Source organism: Chelonoidis abingdonii, chromosome 24 (genome assembly GCF_003597395.2).
Source record: "Chelonoidis abingdonii isolate Lonesome George chromosome 24, CheloAbing_2.0, whole genome shotgun sequence".
Taxonomy (NCBI): Eukaryota; Metazoa; Chordata; order Testudines; family Testudinidae; genus Chelonoidis; species Chelonoidis abingdonii.
In genome coordinates this window covers 1,717,555-1,743,216 of record NC_133792.1, presented here as the reverse complement: position 1 = coordinate 1,743,216, position 25,662 = coordinate 1,717,555, and the positions used below count along the sequence as shown (strand labels likewise).

At 54.6% G+C, this 25,662-nt stretch overlaps 1 protein-coding gene across 1 annotated transcript in view; it reads left to right on the top strand.

Annotated features, from left to right (window-relative positions):
• Window positions 1-25,662, top strand: part of NOXA1 (NADPH oxidase activator 1) — a 55,199-nt gene that overhangs the window by 25,905 nt on the left and 3,632 nt on the right. Inside the window, exons 4-11 of the mRNA XM_032803106.2 lie at window positions 3,576-3,710; window positions 14,854-14,961; window positions 19,347-19,406; window positions 20,137-20,174; window positions 22,148-22,289; window positions 23,525-23,584; window positions 24,665-24,749; window positions 25,345-25,460. Coding sequence (XP_032658997.1) covers window positions 3,576-3,710; window positions 14,854-14,961; window positions 19,347-19,406; window positions 20,137-20,174; window positions 22,148-22,289; window positions 23,525-23,584; window positions 24,665-24,749; window positions 25,345-25,460 — 744 coding nt within the window. The remainder of the gene's footprint in view (window positions 1-3,575; window positions 3,711-14,853; window positions 14,962-19,346; window positions 19,407-20,136; window positions 20,175-22,147; window positions 22,290-23,524; window positions 23,585-24,664; window positions 24,750-25,344; window positions 25,461-25,662) is intronic.

The following is a 25,662-nucleotide window of genomic DNA, read 5'->3' as shown; positions in this document are numbered from 1 at the left end:
TAAAAATCTACAACAGTGACTTCTAGATTCTAGTCAACCTCTACATAGCGTTTACAGATCGCTGTCCTATAAATCACCGACAGTTGAGTGGAGTGAGGCACTACCAGCAATGGGGCTGCCACGTGTTGTCAAGAGGTGTGTTGCAAAATTGTTGCCTTTTTACTTTTATTACTATTTTTTCGAGCCTTGGATTTTACCATTGCTTTATATATGCCAGTCCATATTTCCCCATTCTTCAATTCATATGGACCCCCTTTACTGGCAATCCAGTGGGTCCATGAGTTATAAAACTCCATGGGGATTAAAAGGGAGGGGATCAGGGGGTTCCCTAACATGAGGTTTTCTGCCATGTTAGATTGCGATTCTTACTGCGGACAGCTCACTTACTCACTAGATCAGCGGTCGGGGTCACCAGTGTTGTCAAGAGGTGTGTTGTTAGATGCTACCGGTGTGGTGCTCTGCTCTCTCCTTGTTGGTATCATTCGGCTGCGTGCGTGTGTTCCCTCTGCGTGCTGCCCCAGCTCTGCGCAGGTAGCTGACACAGCAGACTCGAAGAGAACCTCCAATGACCGCAGAGTCTAGTAAGGTTCGAAAGCACGTCGGCCAGGTTTATTGGCGTATTGGACACAACGATAGTTCCCCTAGATTGTTACTCTAGTAAAAGGCATACTACTAATATGTGCCCACGGTCAATGGACTCGGCTCAGTCAGTGGTGGGACTTTCCACTGCCTCCTAGGCCGGACAAAGACGTCGCCCCAAGGATGCATTCTTATACACAGGTACAAACAAGTTACACATCACTCCTGAGCTATTGAGGTGCAACCTTTCTACGTAACCAGGTACAACCCCTCTACGTGGTAAGGTGCCGCCTTTCACCTTGTACATACTGGTTGGATCAAAACAACCCTATCCATCATATTACCCTTTTGCCCCTGTCATTGGGATGGGTCAGTCTGTTCCTTGTTATCTGTGTGGAATGTGGCAAGTAATGTGTAATTGTATCTATGTGAATGTTCTGATCTCTAGTGTTCTGTACCTTTTAGGTACGTATCTTCTTGCAGCATCAGCCCTTTCCTTGCCAGCTTCTGTGAGCAGAGCCTGCCTTTGGCTCACAGCTTAACTTTGCTTTATGTTAGCAAAGTCTTGACCATTACTTTAGCTCAGGCCTCAGGCCTCATACTGGGCCTATATCAGGGCCTTCACTTACTACATCACGTGCTCAGGATAGAATAGAGAATTTGAACACAGAGTGGAATATCATACGACGTATGAATGAAGATTTGACTTCAACTTATTTTTTATCATCACTAGTGGCTTGACCCGATCTTTGTGTTCTGTTTCCTGGGATGAAAGAAGTAGGAATTAATCTCTTGCTACTCCCAATCACAACAGCTACAGTTGAGCGTTCTTGTTCATCATTGAATAGAATTTTATGTTTTGAAAGAAGTTATCTTCTGCCTGATCATGTGAATGAACTAATGAGCATATCAATTGAAGGAAGGGAAGTACCGAACCCAGGAGAAGCCATCAAAGATGAATACATTGCATTCAAGAAGTTCACTAACAGAATTGTGTAAAATTATAACAGGAAACCAAGAAGGATGTAGATGTCGTGCTTCACAGAAGGCTTGAGTAGCCAACTTTAATTTGTGTGATGATTTTAAAACATGAGTTAAATCTAATAAAATGGTCATGAAACATTTTTCCGTTTTTACTGTGGTGCCATAGAGCCCATCTTTACCCTTGCGGTCTCACCCCTCATCGGCCCTGACTTCACCCCTGTAAATTCGAACACCCCCCATTTCAATTCTTGGGGAAAACATTGCCCTCAGACATCTCTCAAGCTCCATTCCCTTTGGTGCCACTGTCCAACGAGCCACTGCTCTGTCCTCAACTTAAAAGCTAGCTGAGGGGGATCTTCTGATCAACTTTTCCACCATGTTTTTTTCTTCTTTCTTTATCTATTAGAAGAACAGTAGCATTACAGTCTCTCACCTCTGATCAGGAGGATGGGCAGTAAACTATTGAGGCAGGAGCCAGTGCTGCTCCTTGGGTTTGCCAGCAATGCACACTCCTAGGGAAAGCAGGTAATGCTCTTCTTTCTTGTGGCCTCCTTAATGCTGCTTATCTCCACTAGCCCAAAGGTTACTTCCAAATCACAGACACAGACCTAACTTTTTATGTCCTGGGCCCAGCTTTTCAATGGGGGCACCTTAGAATTACTTGCAGGTCTCCCATTAGGATGCTTACATTGCCTCTTGGGCTTGTAAATGCCAAATTAATGAACCTAGAGGTTGATTTGAGCACCTAAATGTGGGCATTGGCCACTTTGTTAGGAAGCCCACATTTGATAACTGGGCCAGGTGTGTTCCAAGATAGCACTGCTAACTGTGTATATGCTACATGCTCTGCTGCTCATTGTACATGTGTGTGCAGGTCTAACTTGCCATGTTAATAACACATGGGATCTGGAGAGAGCTTTCCTGAAAAGCGTTGGGTTTTGAGGTCAGGGAGAGCTGCAGGAATGCTACAAGCACCCCATATAACATCTGGCTATTGACATCTGGACCAAGCTTAGCACCTCTGGGCCAGCTTCTTCCCGCCAGCATTCAAGACTTGGTGGATCCTCATACTAAATTGCCTGGCTATTGTCTGAACTCTGTAGAAGAGCACTTATCTGTCCATGTGATTCCCTACTGCTTTTCCTCCCAGAGTGTGACTAGTGAATGTGCTGTTGTTGAGCACAGTGTATGCCAGGGACAGGGGTCGGCAACCTTTCAGAAGAGCTGTGCCGAGTCTTCATTTATTGACTCTAATTTAAGGTTTTGCGTGCCAGTACTACATTTTAACGTTTTTAGAAGGTCTCTTTCCATAAGTCTATAATATATAACTAAACTATTGTTGTATGTAAAGTAAATAAGGTTTTTAAAATGTTTAAGAAGCTTCATTTAAAATTAAATTAAAATGCAGAGGCCCCCAGATCGGTGGCCAGGACCTGGGCAGTGTGAGTGCCACTGAAAATCAGCTCACGTGCTGCCTTTGGCATGCATGCCAGAGCTTGCCTACCCCTGCCACAGAACAAGAGTATCACAGCAGCAGAATACACGCTGGGAGAAAGCCAGGAAACATGCACGTGGAAAATATGAGAGCCACTGGTGCCTAGAGAGGGACTAACCTACAGTGCCTCATATGTTGTCAGAGATGATCCTCCTTTGAGAACACTTGCTCTTTTGTGCCCCATGTACCTCTTTGCTTCCAGCACCCTGGTGGCTAGTCCTGATCTGATCCAAAGGCTCTGAGCCTGCGGTGTGCAGCCTAGCAGCATCGCTTTATGAAGCGCAGCGTTTATTTTCTCTGACCTCCGTATGTGAAGTTTTGTGAGATAGCTCTCGCAGCAGCACACCTGTGATCAATAGCAGAGGAAAGGCTGAGCTGGTTGCTGTGTCTGTGATGCTCTGGACATGCCTTTCTGTTTCACTTGGGTTTCCGCACTTGGTTGGCTTCAGAGAACTTCCCGTTGTTTTGATTCCCTTGAGTTGCTGGTGAGAGTCTCATCCCCTTACTGCTGGTTTAGGTGCTGTACAATACTGCAGCAGTGCAGTGCCAACTTGGGCTGTGGCAGGAAGCTGGAATAACCCTGGAGGAGGCTATCAGACAGAGGCCTGAAGGAAGAACCACAAGCCTGGATGTTGCCCTTGAGTGGGTGCAGGTGAGACTGACTATAAATAAGGTTACAATTTAGTCATGGAGGTCGCGTAGGTCACAGAATCCATCACTTCCAGTGACTGGTGGTTGGGAGCTGCAGGATCCCCTGCAGTCCTCAGGGGCAGGGAGCTATGGGATACCCCCACCATCTCTGGCAGCTCCCAGAGCTTGAAGCAGTCACTGGTGGAGGGGGAACCCCCAGAGCTCCCGGCCACCATGGGCAGTGGGAGAACTCCCAGAGCTCCCAGCCAGCATGGGCCCCTGGAGCTGCAGGCAGCAGAGGAATCCTGCAGCTCCCAGCTGCTGTGGCGGTGGGGAAACCCTTGAACTCCCAGCCGCTGTGGGCGGTGGGGAAACCCCCAGAGCTCCCAGTTGTCATGGGTGGTGGGGCTCACGGAGCTGCTGGAGGCAGGAGAACCCCCAAGCCCTTGGGCAGCAGGGGAACCCCCGAGTTCCTGACCACCGTGGGCCCCTGGAGCTGCAGGCGGCAGGGTACCCCACAGCTCCCAGCTGCTGCAGGCGGCTCCTAGCTCCTGTGCAGCTGCCCTGCTTCAAGCAAGGTGGGGACCTGCAGATCCCCATTTTGTCAGGGATATCTTTGGTAAAAGCCAGGAACAGGTCAGGGCTTCCATGAATTTTTCTCTTTTGCCCATGACCTGTCCATGACTATTACTAACAATATCTGTGACAAAATCTTAGCCTTAACTATAAAGGGTAAAACCCTGGGGATTTGAGTCCTGGGGATACATTTCATAGGACCCAAGTTAAAAAGTCTCCACCTGGGGTATGAGCACTCCAAAGATTGGGGTGTTCCAGCTGTTCTGTCTGCTCCCGCCTGCCACCTGCCTACAGTGCCTTTCTCTTCAAAGCAAAGAAGTTGTGATAGCCTGTCAGAGCAAATGTCCATCTACTTTAGTATCCTGTCTCCATCACTACCGACTGCTTCAGAGGAAGGGGAAAGTAACATCATAGTGGACAGTTATGGAATAATCTGGTCATAGGGGAAGTTTCTTCATAGCTGCTGCCAGTTAGGAATCTGCTTATGTTCTAAAGCAGTGGTTCTTAAAGCTGGTCTGGCGCTTGTTCAGGGAAAGCCCCTGGTGAGCCGGGCCAGTGTGTTTACCTGCCGTGTCCACAGGTTCGGCCGATCGTGGCTCTCGCTGGCCGTGGTTCACCACTCCAGGCCAATGAGGGCTGCAGGAAGCGGCATGGGCTGAGGGATGTGCTGGCTGCCCTTCCTGCAGCCCCCATTGGCCTGGAGTGGTGAATTGCAGCCAGTGGGAGCCACGATCGGCCGAACCTGTGGACGCAGCAGGTAAACACATCGGCCTGGCCTGCCAGGGGCTTTCCCTGAACAAGCGCCAGACCAGCTTTGAGAACTACTGTTCTAAAGCACAGTGATGTTCTCCCCTATAAAATGCTTTTAAAAACCCTGTTGAATGTAACTCTGGATCCAGGAGCGGCACCAGGGTTTTTGGCGCCCTGTGCAGAATTCAAAGGGCGGCATTTTGTGTGCTCCCGACGGGGGCGTGCGGCAGCTTCTGGTTCTGCTCCCGTCACGCTGCCGAACAGGGTTGTTGCAAGGAAGTTTTGCACCCTAGGCAAAACTTCCACCTTGCGCCCCCACAGCCCTGCAGCAGCTCCCCACCCCCCCCTCCGCCCTGAAGTGTGCTCCCCACCCCTGTGGCAGCTCCCCGCACCCGGTGGCAACTCCCTACCCCGTGGCCCAAGGAGCCCTGCGGTACCTCCCCACCCCAACTCACCTCTGCTCTGCGTCCTCTCCAAGCATGACTGCGCAGTGGAACCCCTGGGCTGCCGGCTGCTGCGGTAGCGCGCTGACCCAAGGGACCAGCTGGGCTGCCAGCAGCGGCGTGCTGACCCAGCGGAACCCCTGGGCTGCCGGCTGCCCGCAGCGGCGTGCTGACACAGGGGAACCCCTGGGCTGCCAGCTGCCCGCAGCGGCGTGCTGACACAGGGGAACCCCTGGGCTGCCGGCTGCCCGCAGCGGCGCGCTGACACAGGGGAACCCCTGGGCTGCCAGCTGCCCGCAGCGGCGCGCTGACACAGGGGAACCCCTGGGCTGCCAGCTGCCCGCAGCGGCGTGCTGACACAGGGGAACCCCTGGGCTGCCGGCTGCCCGCAGCGGCGCGCTGACACAGGGGAACCCCTGGGCTGCCAGCTGCCCGCAGCGGCGTGCTGACACAGGGGAACCCCTGGGCTGCCGGCTGCCCGCAGCGGCGCGCTGACACAGGGGAACCCCTGGGCTGCCAGCTGCCCGCAGCGGCGTGCTGACACAGGGGAACCCCTGGGCTGCCGGCTGCCCGCAGCGGCGCGCTGACACAGGGGAACCCCTGGGCTGCCAGCTGCCCGCAGCGGCGTGCTGACACAGGGGAACCCCTGGGCTGCCGGCTGCCCGCAGCGGCGCGCTGACACAGGGGAACCCCTGGGCTGCCAGCTGCCCGCAGCGGCGTGCTGACACAGGGGAACCCCTGGGCTGCCGGCTGCCCGCAGCGGCGCGCTGACACAGGGGAACCCCTGGGCTGCCAGCTGCCCGCAGCGGCGTGCTGACACAGGGGAACCCCTGGGCTGCCGGCTGCCCGCAGCGGCGCGCTGACACAGGGGAACCCCTGGGCTGCCAGCTGCCCGCAGCGGCATGCTGACACAGGGGAACCCCTGGGCTGCCGGCTGCCCGCAGCGGCGTGCTGACACAGGGGAACCCCTGGGCTGCCGGCTGCCCGCAGCGGCGTGCTGACACAGGGGAACCCCTGGGCTGCCAGCTGCCCGCAGCGGCGTGCTGACACAGGGGAACCCCTGGGCTGCCGGCTGCCCGCAGCGGCGCGCTGACACAGGGGAACCCCTGGGCTGCCAGCTGCCCGCAGCGGCATGCTGACACAGGGGAACCCCTGGGCTGCCGGCTGCCCGCAGCGGCGCGCTGACACAGGGGAACCCCTGGGCTGCCAGCTGCCCGCAGCGGCATGCTGACACAGGGGAACCCCTGGGCTGCCGGCTGCCCGCAGCGGCGCGCTGACACAGGGGAACCCCTGGGCTGCCAGCTGCCCGCAGCGGCATGCTGACACAGGGGAACCCCTGGGCTGCCGGCTGCCCGCAGCGGCGCGCTGACACAGGGGAACCCCTGGGCTGCCGGCTGTCGGCAGCGGTGCGCTGACCCAGGGAAAGCCCTGGGCTGCCGGATGCCGCAGTGGCGCACTGACCCAGGAGACACCCTGGGCTGCCCACTGCCGATGCCGCCGGCAGCTCAGACTCCCTCTCCATCCCAGCAGCAGCGGCTGCTCAACCACTTAAAAAAAATTTGGGGGCGCTGCTTTTTGGTGCCCCCAAATCTTGGCGCCCTAGGCAACCGCCTAGTCCTCCTAAATGGTTGCACCAGCCCTGCTGCTGAAGAAGGACCCTCCACCAAAATGCCACAGGTGACAGCAGCAGTCATTCAGCTGCTTATTTGCCTGCCGCTGTTTTCCATGGCACGTCGGCAGAAGGTCCTTCTTTGGTGGCGCGACGGGAGCGGAACCGGAAGCTCCTGTGCACCCCGTGGGGAGCGCATAAAATGCCACCCCCCGAATCCTGGCGCCCTAGGCGACCACCTAGGGTCTCCTAATGGAAGCGCCGGCCCTGTCTGGATCTTCTTATTGTCCATAAAAATGGCTAATCTTTGCCCTCAGTGATATCTTGTCACAATGAGCCTCAGAGGTTAATTACTGGTTAATTCACAAGTTAAGCATAGTATTTCCCTTTATTTGTTTTAACTGTGTTGCTTTTTGATTTCATATCTTATTCTTGTATTATCAAAGAGGGTGAACAAGAGCTCCTGATTTACCTTTTCTAGACTGGTCATTATTTTCTATACCTCTGTTATGTTTCATCATATGCATCTGCTCTCGAAAGGAAACAGTCCCAGTCTTTTCATTTTCTCTTTGTACAAACCTCTCACCACGCTGCTAATGACTTTTAAGACCTCTCCCTGAACTCTTTTCGTTTCTATCATGACTTGTATGAGGTAGAGTGACTAGAAGCTAACATAATATTCCAGAGGAGGCTGCACCATTGATTCCCAAAATGGCTTTGTGCTATTTTCAGTATTATTTTCATCCCATTCTTTGTACTTTGGTAAACATTTATTTGCTTGTACTGGGATCTGAGTGCTAGACTCTAGTTACAATTTACAGAGAATAATAAAGTCGAGGAAGATCAACAGGAGAAGCAGATTAGAGATTTATTTAGCGATAAATTTCATGCTCTCCCTTCACCCCTCCCTGGGATCTCCAGAAATCGGCTTATGCCCAGAAGTGTGAACTATCTTAGCCTCTACACGTTGGTCAAGTCCAGGTCACGCTTTTTCAAGTCCATAATTTCTGCCACGCTGAATTCCCTGGTTGGACCACACCCCATGGGGGAAGCAGTATTTACTTTTCTCTTTTAAATGTTAAGCTGTGTGTAGTGAGGGGGCCCCCCTCCCCCACACTCCTGAAGGGAATAGGCCAGAAAAACTGCGGCCCCGGGCGGAGGCCATGCCGCCTATCCCCGCCCTCCAGAAGTCAAGAGGCGGGACCGGAAGTCCAAGGCCCCCTCCGCTTGTCCCCGCCCCCAGGAAGTCAAGGGGCGGGACAGGAAGTACAAAAGCCCGGCCCCAGCCCTCAGTTAGGAGGAGGCTGCCAGAGAAGGCAGACGCTGAGGCCCAAGCTCCCGCTGAGCCCGGCTTACCCCGTGCCCGGTATCCGGAGGGGTACTGGCCTGACCTCCCCTGGGGCCAGTACCCAGAGAAGCCGGCTGAGCCCTCTGACGCTCGGCCTGTGGAGGACTGGACCGGACCACCCGAACCCCAGTACCCTGAGGACTGGACCGGACCGCCCAAACCCCAGTACCCTGAGGACTGGACCGGACCGACCGGACCGCCCAAACCCCAGTACCCTGAGGACTGGACCGGACCGACCGGACCACCCGAACCCCGGTACCCTGAGGACCGGACCGGACCGACCGGACCGCCCGAACCTCGGTACCCTGAGGACTGGACCGGACCGCCTGAACCCCGGTACCCTGAGGACTGGACCGGACCGCCCGAACCCCGGTACCTGGAGGAGTGGACTGGACCTCCCGCTGCTGAGCCTGCTGAGGAACCCATGGTTTGGGACCCACCGGACGACGCCGGCGAAGGGCAGATACCCAGTGAGGGGGAGGTTGGAAGTGGCCCGGAGGCAGCCGACTCCCGTCTGGCTGCAGACTCGCCTGAGCCCATGTCAGTGTGTTTCGGTCAGGATCCCCCACTAGCCGTCAGCGGCGTTGACCGCTGCTAGGGCCCTGGGCTGGAACGCAGTGGAGTGGGAGGGCCTGCGTTCCCCCTGCCACCCCTTCAAGGGTGGCAGACTCCCCCTCCCTTTGCCTAAGGAGACCATCTGCAGTGGTTGCCTTACCTGCTCAGCCCCTGCCGAAGGGCCTGAGCTCAGACTGTGTGTTGCCCTGCCCTGCCCCAGGGCCTGGACTCAACTATATACTGTTGCCTTACCTGCTCAGCCCCTGCTGAAGGGCCTGAGCTCAGACTGTGTGTTGCCCCGCCCTGCCCCGGGGGCTGGACTCAACTATATACTGTGGCCTGGTTTGCTCAGCCCAACCGGAAGGCCGGAGCGCGGTGAGCCGGCATGGCTCCCCTCCCCGCAGGAGGGTTGAGCCCCGGTCACGCTCGGCTACACGTGGTACCAGAAGTGGGGACTCCCTGGCCAGGATGTGGGCACGAGCCCTTGACCCCTGCGAGAAGGGCGTGGGGGGGTACCGCTCTCCCCCTGGTGAAATGGACCTAACCAAGTTCCTCACGGCCCTGATGGAGACCCAGGAACGATAACAGGCGGCCCAGCTGCAGCAGCAGCAACGCCAAGAGGCTGCCCGACTACTGCAGCAGAAACAGCTGCTTGAACAACTGGGGGCTCAGCAGCTGGTGCAGGACCTGACAACCCGGACTCAGGAGTTTCCGCGGCAGTGTCTACAACATCTAGAAGGCACACTCCCCCACGGCCCCAATCCCCAGTCGGGGGGGCTGGATGAGACCCCGCGACCTCCTCCGCTGGTCCGGCTGACCAAAATGGGCCCCCATGACGACCCGGAGGCATTCCTGGTGACCTTCGAGCGGGTGGCCCAGGTCGCTGGGTGGACCCCGGATCAGTGGGCCACCCTGCTCGCCCCGTATCTGACGGGGACGGCACAGGCTGCATACCGAGGCCTCTCCACCGAAGATGCCAGGGACTATCCCAAAGTAAAAGCGGCGATTCTGGATGCGCTAGACGTCACCCCAGAGACTTTCTGCCAGCGGTTCAGGGGCCTAACTTATGGTGCGGGTGTCCGGCCCCGGCTGATAGCTCAGGAGCTGAGGGACTTGTGCAAGCGGTGGCTCCAACCCGACCGACGAAGCCCGGAGGAACTCCTGGAGCAGATTGTCTTGGAGCAGTTTCTCCACATCCTCCCGTCCCGAGGAAGAGCCTGGGTCCTCCGACACCGGCCCCCGACGGTAGCGGCTGCCGTCACCCTCATGGAAGACTTCCTGGCGGCCAAAACCTTGGTTGGGCCAATGCCGCGAACCCATCCCGCCGGGTCCGAGCGGCCCCACTTGGAAAGGAGGGGGAGTGGCCGCAATGAAGCTCGAACCGCCCCCCGGGGACAGGAAGTCCACCTGCGGCGGCCTGAGGGCCCGACCCATCGAAGCCTTGTCCGTCCCGAAGCCCGACCAGAACGTCCACCCCGGAGCCCCCCCGCGAATCAATGAAATGGATCGGCCTGGCCCGGGCGGCCTGAGATCGGTCCCTGCTTCTCCTGCATCAAACGTGGATACCTCCAACGAGACTGCCCAGCCATGGAGTGCGACTTCGGGCAGGTCTGTGCCGGAGAAGATCAGGCCTGACCCCCGCAGCCGCCCAAGGTCACTGTGCCCGTAGTCGTCAATGACTGCCAGACGCGCGCCCTGGTTGATTCCGGCTGCGGGCAGACGTTGGTCCGCCAAAGCCTCGGCGTGGCTGAAGGCCCGTGGCTTGGGACGATCCACCTGCAGTGCATACATGGCGACGTACAACCGTATGCCAGCACTCGAGTCTCCCTGTCAGTAGCTGGAGTCACGCGGACCCTTGTGGTCGGCCTGGCCCCGCGGCTCGCCTACCCGGTGATCTTGGGGCGGGACTGGCCTGAATTCGTGAACGTTCTGCGGTCCCACTCGCAGAAGGACCTAGAGATTACTCCCGCCTGCGAGGGTGACCGCGCCGTGGAAGACGCCACAGAAGGGACTGACGGGGTGGAGCCGGACCGCCAGGCCGATGCGGTGGATGCACCCCGACCGGGGATACCCGAAAGGCCTGAGGCGACCACGGATTTCTGCCGAGATCAAAGGGAGGACCCCACCTTGAACCAGATGTATGACCAGCTGGCCGCAGTCGACGGGGCCCCGATCGATCCAGGCCGTGTGCAAACCTGGCCCCGCTTTGAGTTACAGCAAGATCGTCTCTACCGCTTGGACCGGGATTCCCGCATGGGAGAGGTCCGGACACAACTAGTAGTACCGCATTGCCATCGGAGGGCAGTTATGAGGCTGGCTCATGATGTCCCTGAGGCCGGACACTTAGGCCAGGAGAAGACCCTTGCCCGAATTTTGTCTCACTTCTTCTGGCCCAGGGTGCACCACGAGGTGCAGAAATACTGCGCCTCCTGTCCCGAGTGCCAGCGGGCGGCGCCCGCCCGGACAGCCCCAGCCCCCTTGATCCCAATGCCCATTATGGAAACTCCGTTTGAACGGGTGGCCATGGACTTAGTAGGACCCCTCCCGAGAAGCCAGGCCGGGTTCCACTACATTCTGGTCATGGTGGACTACGCGACCCGCTTCCCCGAGGCCATTCCGCTCCGGAGCATTACCGCCAGGGCCATCGCTGATGAATTAATCAAAGTCTTCACCCGAGTCGGCCTACCCCGGGAGTTACTCACTGACCAGGGGACTAACTTCACCTCCCGGCTACTACGGCAGGTCTGCACGTTACTCGAGATCAAGCAGTTAAGTACCTCGGTTTACCATCCGGAGACCAATGGCCTTGTGGAGTGGTTTAACCGGACTCTGAAGGATATGATGCGCAAATTCAACCCCGAGAACCTGCGCTGCTGGAACCAGTTAATTCCACCCCTGCTCTTGGCCATCCGTGAAGTGCCCCAGGCCTCCACCAAGTTCTCACCCTTCGAGCTGTTATATGACCGTCACCCGAGGGGGCTCCTGGACCTCATGCGGGAAACCTGGGAACAGATGCCTTCCCCCACGCAGGGCCTTCTGCAGTATGTGTTCCAGCTGCAAGATCGGCTCAGCCAAGTAGGGGCGCTCGCCCGCGAGAACTTGAAAGCAGCCCAGGAGGCCCAAGCCCAGATGTATAACTGGCGGGCGCAGGCCCGCCAGTTCCAACCTGGGGACCAGGTGTTGTTGCTCTTGCCCTCTACGGAGTCCAAGCTGCTGGCCCGCTGGCAAGGGCCCTATGAGGTGATTCGGAAAGTCGGCCCGGTCACCTACGAGGTCAACCAGCCCGACCGCTGAAAAAGAACCCAGAAGTACCACGTTAACCTCCTGAAACCTTGGCAGGAGCGAGAGGGGCTCTTGATCGACCCCTCCCCCCACAAACCTGAACTGGGGCCCCGGGCCGGTCTGCCCGACGATCCCACAGCGCCGCAGCTCGGGGAGGCCCTAAGTGAGGAGCAGAGGAAGCAAACGGCCTGTCTCCTGCAGGCATTTCGCAAGACCTTCACCGCCCAGCCAGGCTGCACGACCCTTGAACATCATACCATCCAGACAGAACCGGGGGTGGTGATCCGGGAGGCGACCAGGCCCCTACCCCATCGGATGCGACATGTCATAGAGGAGGAGGTATGGGCGATATTAGAACTGGGCGTCATCAAGCGGTCACAGAGTGAGTGGCATAGCCCTGTGGTTTTGGTCCCCAAGCCTGACGGTACCCAGTGCTTTTGCATCGACTTTCGGTGTGTCAACTCCGTGTCAAAGTTTGATGCGTACCCGATGCCGTGAGTGGACGAGCTGCTGGACCGCCTGGGCGAGGCTCACTTCCTCACCACCCTTGATCTCAGCAAGGGCTATTGGCAAATCCCGCTTGACCCCGCCTCCCGGGAAAAAAACGCGTTTGTTGCACCCTCAGGCCTCTATCACTTCACCCGGATGCCCTTCGGCCTCCATGGGGCCCTGGCGACATTCCAGAGACTTATGGACCGTCTCCTTCGTCCGCACCATGAGTACGCTGCCGCGTACCTGGACGACGTGGTTATTTACAGCGAGTCCTGGGACGACCACCTGGAACGGGTGGCCGTGGTCCTGCGGATCCTGCGGGATGCTGGACTAACCACCAACCTGAAGAAGTGCCGGATCGGCTGGCAAGAGACCACCTACCTCGGCTACACGATCGGCGGGGGACGGGTGCGGCTGCTTGTGGGGAAGGTCCAGGCCCTAGCCCCCTGCCCGCCCCCCAGCACGAAACGACAGGTACGCCGCTTCCTTGGGTTGGCAGGTTATTATCGGAGGTTCATTCCTAGCTTTGCCTCCATTGCAGCCCCCCTAACGGACCTCCTCACTAAAGACAGCCCACGATGGATAGAATGGACCCCTGCGTGCGACCATGCCTTCCAGACCCTCAAAGATCTCCTCTGCCGGGAACCTGTCCTATACAGTCCGGACTTCGACCGAGGGTTCATCCTACAGACCGATGCCTCCGAGGTAGGATTAGGCTTGGTTCTGTCTCAGGAGGTGGACGGCGAAGAGCACCCCGTTGTCTACCTGAGCCGGAAACTGTTTCCACGGGAACGGCACTACGCCGTGGTTGAGAAGGAAGCCCTGGCTGTGAAGTGGGCTTGTGATGCCCTCCGATATTACCTCCTGGGGGGAACCTTCATCCTGGTTACAGACCACGCCACGCTCGGCTGGTTGGCACAGATGAAAAACAACAATATGCGGCTCACGAGGTAGTATTTAGCGTTACAGCAATATGCCTTTACCGTCTGCCACCAGGCCGGTAAGGAGCATCTTAACGCTGACTTCTTGTCCCGCCTTGCGGAGATGGAGGGGTCTGACCCCAATGGACCGGGGTCAGCTTTGGGGGGGGGGGGTGTAGTGAGAGCCCCCCCCCCCACACACACACGCTCCTGAAGGGAATAGGCCAGAAAAACTGCGGCCCCAGGCGGAGGCCATGCCACCTATCCCCGCCCCCCAGAAGTCAAGGGGCGGGACCGGAAGTCCAAGGCCCCCTCCGCCTGTCCCCGCTCCCCCAGGAAGTCAAGGGGCAGGACAGGAAGTACAAAAGCCCAGCCCCAGCCCTCAGTTAGGAGGAGGCTGCCAGAGAAGGCAGACGCTGAGGCCCGAGCTCCCGCTGAGCCCGGCTTACCCCGCATCCGGTATCCGGAGGGGTACTGACCTGACCTCCCCTGGGGCCAGTACCCAGAGAAGCCGGCTGAGCCCTCTGACGCTCGGCCTGTGGAGGACTGGACCGGACCGCCCGAACCCTGGTACCCTGAGGACTGGACCGGACCGCCCGAACCCCGGTACCTGGAGGAGTGGACTGGACCTCCCGCTGCTGAGCCTGCTGAGGAACCCATGGTTTGGGACCCACCAGACGACGCAGGCGAAGGGCAGATACCCAGTGAGGGGGAGGTTGGAAGTGGCCCGGAGGCAGCCGACTCCCGTCTGGCTGCAGACTCGCCTGAGCCCATGTCAGTGTGTTTCGGTCAGGATCCCCCACTAGCCGTCAGCGGCGTTGACCGCTGCTAGGGCCCAGGGCTGGAACGCAGTGGAGTGGGAGGGCCTGCGTTCCCCCTGCCACCCCTTCAAGGGTGGCAGACTCCCCCTCCCTTTGCCTAAGGAGACCATCTGCAGTGGTTGCCTTACCTGCTCAGCCCCTGCTGAAGGGCCTGAGCTCAGACTGTGTGTTGCCGCGCCCTGCCCCGGGGCCTGGACTCAACTATATACTGTGGCCTGGTTTGCTCAGCCCAACCGGAAGGCCGGAGCATGGTGAGCCGGCATGGCTCCCCTCCCCTCCCTGCAGGAGGGTTGAGCCCCGGTCACGCTCAGCTACACTGTGGTTAATGATATCTAATGTCCTTGGTTTGATCTCTTCCCCCCACTATAGAATCATCTCTTCCTGGAGCCCATACATGTTCCCCTGGGGGAATTTTTCAGACCACGAAAGGAGGAAGTTGAGCAGCTGGATTCAAAAGATTTCCTAGGTAAACCCAAGGTAAGCCCCCCTAGGCTGCAGAAAGGTCAATCCTAGTGTAAGAATGTTAGCATGGGGCCCTGATGACTAAGGTCAGCAATGAGCAAACTAAGGCCTGGTCTACACTACGTGTTTAAACCGATTTTAGCAGCGTTAAACTGATTTAACGCTGCACCCGTCCACACAACGAGGCCCTTTATATCAATATAAAGGGATCTTTAAACCAGTTTCTGTACTCGTCCCCGACGAGAGGAGTAGCGCTGAAATCAGTATTACCATATCGGATTAGGGTTAGTGTGGCTGCAAATCGATGGTATTGGCCTCCGGGCCGTATCCCACAGTGCACCATTGTGACTGCTCTGGAAAGCAGTCCGAACTCGGATGCACTGGCCAGGTAAACAGGAAAAGCCCCACGAACTTTTGAGTTTCATTTCCTGTTTGCCCAGCATGGAGCTCTGATCAGCACAGGTGGTGATGCAGTCCCAAATCCAAAAAGAGCTCCAGCATGGGCTGTACGGAAGATACTGGATCTGATAACTGTATGGGGAGACAAATCTGTTCTATCACAGCACCGTTACAGAAGATGAAATGAGAAAGCATTTGAAAAAATTTCCAGGCTATGATAGACAGAGGCCACAGCACAGTGCTGTGTGACAAGCGTAACAGAAAGCCAAAGAATCAAATGGACGCTCATGGAGGGAGGGAAGGGGTACTGAGGACTCCAGCTATCCCACAGTCCCCTCAGTCTCCGAAAAGTATTTGCATTCTTGGCTGAGCTCCCAATGCCTGTAGGGTCAAACACATTGTCCAGAGTGGTTCAGGGTATATCTCATCAATTTACCCCCAATCCCCCCCATGAAAGAAAAGGGAAAAAAATTGTTTCTTGATTTTTTTATATGTCACCCTACGTCTACTGCATGCTGCTGGTAGACATGGTGCTGCGGCAATGAATAGCAGCATCCTCTCCCTTCCCCTCCCCGGTGGCAGATAGTACAATATGACTGCTATCCGTCATCATCAGCCCGTGAGTGCTCCTGGGTGGCCTCAGGTGAGGTCGGCCGGGGGCGCCTGGCTAAAAATAGGAATGACTCCCAGTCATTCCCAGTAGATGGTACAGAATGGCTGGTAACTCTCCTCATCATAGCAATTGGGGGCTGAGTTCCATCAGCCCCCCTCCTTTCATGTCTAAAGAAAAGATTCCGTACTGCCTGGACTATCATAGCAGCGGGATGCTGGGCTCCTCTCCCCCCCACCATTTAATGTCCTGCCTGGACTATCATAGCAGCTAGAGGCATGCCTCCCTCATTTTATCTCACTGTTTCTTAATCCTTGGCATTCTTATATACTTCATCGACACAATGTGAGACACTGCCACGGTACGCCAGGAAGGTTGGGGAGGAGAACTCAACGGTGGCGGTTGTTGCAGGGGCACCCCGTGATGGCATGCAGCTATTGTTTCTCGCGGGTCTGACTGGAGAAGCTATGCTCTCTCGGTTCTCTGATACAGCTGGTTCTCTAGTATACTGCCCATATTCTAGGCAGGACTGACTCTATTTTTAGATAACCATAAAGGAGGGATTGACTTGGAGTCAATTCCTTTTGTCTTTGCGCCCTGACCGACCTCAGCTAAAGGCCAGCCAGGACCACCCTGACAGCAGCAGCGGTACAGAACGACTGATAACCGTCATCTCATCTGCCATATAGACGTGGCACAGCAGATGGTAGCTAGACACTGGACCAGATCATTGTACCTTGCAATGGCAAATGAATGCGCTGTGTAGTGCTGCAGTACCCTCTGTCAGCAGCATCCAGTAACATACGTGACAGTGACAAAGGCAAAACGGGCTCCATGGTTACCATGCTATGGCGTCTGCCAGGGCAATCCAGGGAAAAGGGCGCGAAATGATTGTCTGCGTTGCTTTCATGGAGGAAGGAATGGGGTGACAACATTTACCCAGAATCACCGCGACACTGTTTTTGCACCATCATGCATTGGGATCTCAACCCAGAATTCAGTGGGTGGGGGAGAACTGCGGGAACTATGGGATAGCTATGGGATAGCTACCCACAGTGCAACGCTCTGGAAATCGACGCTAGCCTCGGTACATGGACGCACACTGCCGAATTAATGTGCTTAGTGTGGCCGCATGCACTCGACTTTATACAATCTGTTTTACAAAACCGGTTTATGTAAAATCGGAATAATCTCATAGTGTAGACATACCCTAAGATCCAGGGCTCTGGTTGCTCCTGAAAACATTACTGCCAGGGTCCTCTACCAGCCACAGCACTGACAGCCTCCTGAGAGTAATATTGCTTGGGCCCTCTGCCAGCCACAGTGCCTTGGAAATATCAGCTGAGATTCTTTAGACCCTAAGTGCAATAGCTCCATTGTTAGGAACCAGTCTTTCAGGTTTTCCTCTGTCATTTTTCTAGCTTTGAGTGTTTTCCTACCATCTGTCCTTGCTTGGAGCAAGGTGAATTTCACAAGCGGAGGGGAATAATCAGGACTCTGTTGGAAGCATTTTTGTCCATAAGGAAAGTGCTCCTCAGTGGTTGGGCTTTTTATATCCAGGAGAAAATTATTTTGAAATTAAATATTAAATAAATACCTAACTCTTGTGTAGTACCTTTTTTCTGAAGATCACAAAGTGCTTTACAAACATGAGTTATTTAACCCTCCCCTTCGCTCGCAGCAAAGTGAGGGTTATTGAGTCCATTTTACAGAGAGAGAAATTGATGAGGCTGAAGTTATAGGACTGTTTGTGAGTGGAAGGATGTTGCAGGAAATATGGGTCATATGGAACCTTACCATCTGCCTGTAGTAGAAGGTGGTGCATAGTTGCACTTCCTGAGGAGCAGAGCAGGGACCAAATAGTAACTAAGAGCTTTTCTTCACTGCAGCAGTTAGCTTGATTTAATACACGCAAGTGACTCCACTTGACTTAACCTAGCTCAAGTGAGAGTGACCCTACTGCAAAACAGCACTCAAATTACACAGAGTGATTGGATTAGCAGCACAGAATGAGGCCTGGTCTGTGCTGAACAACTATGTCAATCAAGGGCATGAAAAAGCACACCCCCTGTAGACACAGCTAGGTTGAAGGAAGACCTTTTCTGTTGACATAGCTAACAGTGTTTGGGGAGTAGGGTTCCTATACCGCCAAAAGAACCTCTTCTGTCAGCATAAGCTGCGTTTACACTATGGGGCTATGCTGACGTAGCTATGCAGGATAGTCTCTGTAGTGTAGATATATCCTGGCTGGATTAGCAGAATGGATTAGCAGTTGATGAGTTGTTGTAATCTGAGTTGCTGCATCCCCGCTGCATCAGCAGCACTCCAGCTTCAACCCAGCCCCCTGACAGGCCAACTCTCTCAAACTTAAAGTACCACTTAGCTCCAGTTGGAGATTTGGGTGTGTGGGTGAGAGTCGGGCTGGGGCAACACTCGAGTTACACTCTTAGCACTATAGTGAAGACAGTCACAGTTTGGGCCCTGCTTCCCCCTCCCTTCTTGGGGAAAAGTCAGCTGCACCAGCCTTCTTCCTGGCACAGCACACTTTGCCTTTTGAGCTGGCTCAACTGCACTGGCCGGCATGTTGCGGGGAGATGCCTATTGCCCACCCCTGCCCATTCACTCACTGCCCACCTGTGTGAGTGGGAATAGCAGCCTGGCACCCAGTGCTCCACTACATTGGTACCTTCCAGATGAGCAACAAGCAAAGAGCTTCTTTCCTTCCCTGCCCTGTGTCAATGCCCAGTGAGAGACATGATCTGACCCTCTGTAAATAGAGCATGACTCCACACTGCTCTGTGTGCTGATACCATTGTATCGTTGCTGATCGTGAGCCTCTGAAAGTGCTCATCAGGTACTTAGGGAATCCTTGGTTTTCTCATTATGCTGAAAACTTACACTTTCAAGACATGCGGGCTCACCTAACCAGTCCCACAGGATTTGACCCTCTGAGCTGAAGCAGATTCCCACTTGTTGTGGGATGACTTTTTTGTTAATTGGTTAATGCCCTTCAGAGAATATTAGAAGGCTTCAGAACATTTCTCTTCTCATTTCTCTGACCTCTGCACCCTTTGGTAAGTGTCACAGGCAGGAGCCTCTTGAGTGCAGAGCAAATGACTGGTTGTGCTCTCAGATTCACCCACAGACATGTAGGGAACCAGCATGGCAAGAGCTAGAAAACCAGGCCCCTGGAGTAGCTGGGGTTACTGCTTGGACTCAGCTCTGCACTCTCCACTGTGTGCAGTGACTTTTTGTTAAGCCCTGCCACTTGGTGCTAGGGACTCACTCATGGGAAAACCAGGGTGAGTGGCTGATTCCCAGAGGCAGTTTTAACGGGGCCTTGCTGTTCCTTCATGTGATCCAGAGTCTGATCTGATCTGTCCTCTGGCAGGTGATCTCCTCCATCATTCCCAATGATGAGTACATCGGATTTGAGCCTCTCAGGCCACAGGTGAGTGGGACAGTGCAACAACTGATGGTACTTGATTTATGCATGGTAAGGTCATGTAATGGCATCATTGTCATATAGCTCCACTTAGGGTCCCCAGCCAAGACGTCCATCAGGATGAGAACCTGTCATGGACTCCATGATATTTTAGTGTAGCTGAGAGGTTTCCTTGGGGCTCTGAGTCACACGTCTCCCCCTGCCTAGCAATTCCTACCCTCTAAGTGCCATATCACTGCAGATATCCTTCCACCCCTCAGACCCCATCAGTTGTGCTTCATCATTGGCCAGAGGAGCTCAGATGAGGCACATAAGTCTCTGCCCCCTGGACAGAGCGTTCTTTTCTCTGCACTGAATTAAAGCCACTGCAGCAGAGTCTATGCAATGTTTAACTCACTTGCCCAGCACCACCACAGACCTATCCTCCAGGGCAGTGGGGTGCACTGTCATGTGAATGTTAGGAGCAGGGGAATGCGCAAGTAGGTTGGTCTCTACTGGGTGGGGTGGGCAGAGAAGAGGCGGTGCCAGCACTGCTCAGCAGAGTGGTGAATAATTGCATGACAAGTGTGGACAGGAGAATAGGAGGGAAAATGTCAGAGACTGAAACTCTCGCTCAGACTCTGCATTGCTGCCTGATACAAGCTATTACAAAGAGGAGGTCAGCCTAGATGATCCCAGTGGTCCCTTCTGGCTTGGAATCTGGCTCTATGAAATAGACGCTGTTGTTTCTCCACAGAGACAGGGCTTTTACGAACCCAGTGTCAGTGCTGTGCGGTAAGTGATCAGTCCCGGATGGCTTTGCTCTTCTGTCACTATTTCTCCTTATGGCACTTTGTCTTGGCCCCAGAGGTTTTGGTTTGAAGACGCTGCAGTATCCCACTCCCAGAGATCCATCCCTGAGGAGAAAACGCTGTGTGTGTGAAAGACTTGTGTGACTGTGATAGCCATTGTAGTTAATAACAATAACACCTTGCACTTCTATAACACCTTGCAAGGATCTCAAAGCCCTTTGCAGACATTGATTAAGCATCACAGCCACCCTGTGAGCCAACTAAATACCATGTCACAGGTTCGGAAACAGACAGAGAGAGAGGTTAAGTGACCTGTTCAAGGCCACATAGTAAGTCAATGGCAGCACCACTGTTAGAACCCACAGCTACCTACTCTCAGTTTCCTGGCTCTAGCCCCCAGGACAAGGCTTCCAAATGCTCCTATCAGCACTGCTGTAACTGGGGCCAAATTCAGCCCTGGTCTAAGGAGGTGCAGCTCCATTGACTTCCCTGGGTTTGTGCTTCCAATAATCCAGGGCTGAATCTAGCCCATTGTTTTCATCTCGAAAAGCTAGAAAGTGGTTCAGGAATAGGTTTGCCAACTGTCTAATTGCACAAATCCAAACACCTGTGTACTTCCCTCTTCCCTGCCCCTTCTCAGAGGCCACACCCTGCCCCACCTCTTCTCTGAGGCCCCACCCCCTTTTCACTCCACCCCCCTCCCTCCATTGCTCACTCTCCCCCACTCTCACTCACTTTCACAGGTCTGGGGCAAGGGGTTGGGGTGTGGGAGGAGGTGAGGGCTCTGGCTGGGGTGCAGGCTCTGGGGGGGGTTGGAGATGAGGGGTTTTGGGTGCAGGAGGGGGCTCAGGGCTAGGTCAAGGGGTTGGGGTGCAGGAGGGGGTGTGGGCTCTGGGAGGGAGTTTGAGTGCAGGAGGAGGCTCAGGGCTGAGCAATGGGTTGGGGTGTGGGAGGAGGTGAGGTGTGTGGGGTCCAGCTGGGAGGCGCTCACCTCAGGTGGCTCCCAGAAGTGACCGGCATGTAGGGTGACCAGACATCCTGATTTTATCGGGACTGTCCCAACATTTACTTATTTGTCTCTTGTCCTGATATTTTGCACTTCGGCGCACAGGCATGTTCTTCTCCAAAAGTTCATGGATTATCATCTCTGAGAGACCATAAATGTGGTAACTGCACCATGGAGACACAGCCCAAGGCTACTGCTGCCTATACGGGGAGATGCTCACAAGAGAAGCATTCTCGAGTTTACTTAGCTCACAACTGAGAGTATATGGCGAGGGAGGATGGGCTCGTGGTTAGAGCTCTGAAGTGAGACGCTGGATCCATAACCCTCTTGTCATTGGACCTTGGACAAGTTTAGATGTCTAACTAGGAGTGGAGCCACAGTGAAAATCCAGTCCCAACTGTAGGTTCTGAGGTCTTCTGAAAATTTGGCCCTGAGCTCTTCTGAAAATTTGTTCCTTGATCATTCTTTGCTTTAGTTCCTCGTCTGCAGATGGGGGTAATGATGCTCTCCTACTGCACAGCAGTGTGGGAAGGAGACAGTCCTTGATGGTTGTGAGATGCTTGGATGCTATGGGGATGGAGGCCCATAAGTGACTAGATGGACAGAGTAGAAGGGTGTGGCTTTCCTCAGACCCCAGTAAGAAGGCAGGTTCTCCAGCAGAATGCAGTGGGGACTCCACCCAGAGAAGAGTGGCATTGTTCCAGGGTGCATTGGCACCTGAGGAGCGGTGAATGTCCTACACTCTTTAAGTTCCAAAGTGCATTGACAGAAGAGCCAGTGGATAGGTCACAGGATGGCAATGCCCATTCCTAGCCTGAATGTCTCCAAGAAGGGTAACCACAGGAGCAAAGAAAAGGGATCCCATTAAACCCAGTGGTGTCCACACCCCACAGTGGGAGAGTGACAGTCCCAAAGGATGCTGAGTAAAGCTGTTGTTTTTTTTTCTCCAGAGACCACAGCTCAGGTTACTATCGAGTCGTGACTCATTATTACCCTGAGGACTCTGAAGAGATGGCAGTGAAGAGCAGCACTATCATCTTTGTACTAACTCAAGGGGCAGATGGCTGGGCTACTGCCATATGTGACGGACAGGTATGTGGAACTGACAGGCTGGTGCTCCTGCCTCTAGCACAGCATCAGTAGACACTACAGCACTCCCTGCCAGCTGGGGCTTGCTGAGGCTTTAACAGGATATTCCTTTGGCAGCTCTCAGGAGCTGGAGCACCCAAGAGGGTGGGATATGACGGTACCTTCTCTGAAACTACCAGTTCACTTTCATGGTTTGGACACTAATAGCAGCAGCTGTTAAGGGTTGTTCGGGGCTTTTCAGATCTCATTGACTTTTCCCCGCCACCTCTCTAATTCCACTGGCCAGTAAACTGGAGACCTCAGCTTCTTCTGGTCCTTATCCCTTCCGACACACATGGATCCTCCATAGGGATTATGCAACTAGAAACATACGGTAAGAACCACTAGCAGGGGCACAATTCACACCAGTTGTGAAGCCTCACCTCCTGCAGAATAAAGTGCACAAGAAGTGTCTAGGGTTCATCCAGTGGCCCTCTCGCAACTGCTGTATGGAAAGCAGAGTCCTCAGAAGGGAGAGTAACGTGCTGCTGTGTCCCCAAGTGGGCATCACCACCCACGTGCAGTCCCCAGTGGGCCAGTGTAAACATTGCTGTTTATATTAGAATAGAGGCCAGGACCCCGTCATGGGCCAGGATTGCTCTGTGCAATGACCTGTACTAACTCAGAATAAAGAGACAGTGCCTGCCCCTGAGAGCTTACAATCAAAGTATAAGGCAGAGAAAAGGTGTGGGCCCAAAGACAGATGGGGGAGCAGAAAGACACAGTGAGATAAGACTGGTCAGTCTGACAGGCAGTGTTCTCAGCAGAACCAGCAGTCTAACCATTGTCAAGTTTTCTGGTAGGCATCACAGCACAGGAGAGTTATAAAGAGGAAACTGAAGAAAGATGGAGGCAGCTCCTCCGGCATGTGAGGGGCAGCATGGGAGCAAGCACAAAGGTTCCTCTTTAAAAGTTAACAAGTGGGTGAGGAAGGCTGGTGGGGACAGGCTGTGAAGGGCCTTGAAAGCGATGGCAAGTAGTTTGTGTTTGTGATGATGGAGAAGAGTGAGCCAGCAGACAGAGTGACCTGGTCAGAGTGGCGTGCCGGGAAATGACACATGCCACAGGGATGTGAATGACTGAGGGGCAAGGTGGGGTTGTCAAGGCCAGTGAAGAGAATTCCTGCACTGGGCAGAAGAGTGTCCGTTTCAAATGTGCCTGGTCTCACCCTGTTTTCTGTTCTGCTCTGTGTTTCCCAGAAACTGCGTATTCCAACCTCTCACCTGGAGCCTGTTTATGCCCCCAAGGCTGATAAGTGGGTAAGGGGACAATCTTGTGCCTATGGGATGGGGAAGGGAGAGAAAACACAGCCAGACCACTGTGAGTGGCAGGGCTCTGAACCACAGAGGAAGGCAGTGGGCTCTCTCTTCAGACTCACCCCATGCGTAGGTCCAGGGCTTTCAACCAGCCAGGGACAAGGGTAAATCCAAGCAGCAGGCAAAAGGTGGATTTTTTCCACAGCTCTGATGTGTTTCCTGCAAAGTCTAAGCTTCCATTTTGGAAAAAATCCATTTCTTTTACCCCCTCCTCCTCACAGTTAGGACCCACCATATTGTAACCAATGCAGCCTTGCTCTAATGGCTTGAGGTGGCTGAAAGCTGTCTCCACTTGAATCCTCCAGCAGACAAGGTGTGACTCACACCCACGCGCCCACTGCAGTGAGCAGGGAATTTCAGCGCCCACTTCAGTTCTGACATACTAGTGGCCTCTAGTGAATTAACTTCCTCTGGTCCTGCTTTGAGCAGAGGATTGGACTAGATAACCTCCTGAGGTCCCTTCCAACCCTGATATTCTATGACTCTGTTATAATTTATCCTATGGAGTTGGTAGGGTTCCCTGCTGTAAACCTGTTCGGTGCAGAAGTTTGGAGCTGAGTGAGGGGCAGACAAGCCCTTGGGTCAGAGGGATCAGCCATGGAAATCCCAGTGAAGACAGCTTCCATTTTTGGTCAGATGGGGAGGTGGCCATCCCCAGACTAAATGTGGGGTTGGGATCCCAGAGAGATGAACAAAGCAAACAGTGCAGCAAAATAAAACAAACCCATATGGGTACCACGTGGGTAGCCACCTTCTGGGGTAGCCTGGAGGAGCCTGAATGCTCCACTTCATATGTGAGTTAATGAATTAGCCATCCCTGAGGCTCTGCCCATCCTTAAAGTCATAGCCTGAAATCTACTCAGTGATGCAAACCAGCTACCACCTGCTCCTTCTGGCCAGTGGGGAACGAGGGAGCTGATTTCCCGAAACTCCAGTTCCTTAGAACTGTTCTGCTCGACGTTGGCCTCAGCCATACTCTCCTCACGTGTTTGATCAGTTCGTTTTCATTTTGTTCTCTTGCAGAAAGTCAGTAATGGGATTCCTCTTCCCCCCATTAAAGTGCCCCCCAACCGGCCCCACGTGCTGGAAATGGACCACCAGCAGCAAGGTAAATCCTGCTTTCTGGGACTGAAGAGGCTTGTGGGGTAAGGATCCCAATGGGAGTTGTGTGGGATCACCCGCCAGTGCCCCAAAACACCACTGCGCTAGGGAACCTACAATACCAGCAAGGCTAGCTCTCCACTTGCAGCATGTGGTTACTGGCAGGGACTGACTGTGCAACCCAAGAGCACCCTGGTAGCAGGGTAGATTCTGTGTGTCAGGAATGACTGCACACACTTTGCTCTGCTCTGGCCCACTCATTCTGCTCTGAACAGAGACTAGGGGCCAGGACTGTGTCCAAATAGAAATGAACTGGTTGGCTGGCACCCGGTGATTCAGAGCTGGTGTCCAATAAATGCAGCTGCTGCCATTTGTCACTTGCCCCCCTTGCTACAGTGATGAGGGCAGGCAGGATTCTATATGCCAGTCCCTGAGAGGGGAGGGATGGACAGCTCAGGCAATAAAATCGGTGGCTTCTCATGCTGCCTGGAGTCCCTCCAGATGTGACTCAGTGGGACCCCCCAAAGTTGTCCAACCCCATCTCCTCCAAAGAGGCCCTGTCCATTGTCATGATGGCTGTTTGGCAATGTTTTGCTCTGCAGGACCTGCTGAAGGAGAAGACACTGCTGCAAATGACGCTGATCTGCAAGCAGACTTGCAGGTGCAATGTTCCCCAACGTCACAAACCATTAAGGCTATAAAATCACTGGTGCCAAAGGTAAGGGTGGATTCAGCCCAGTTCCACCAAAACTCCAGAGCCACTCCAAAACTTTGGAGCTCACTGGAAACAGGGCCGGCTCTAGCTTTTTTGCCACCCCACCCCAAAAAAAGGGGGGCCCGCCAGAGCGGCAAAGCAGGGACTGAAAAAAACAACGGAGTGACCGGAGTGGCAAACTGGGGGGGGGGGGGGGGGTTTGGGA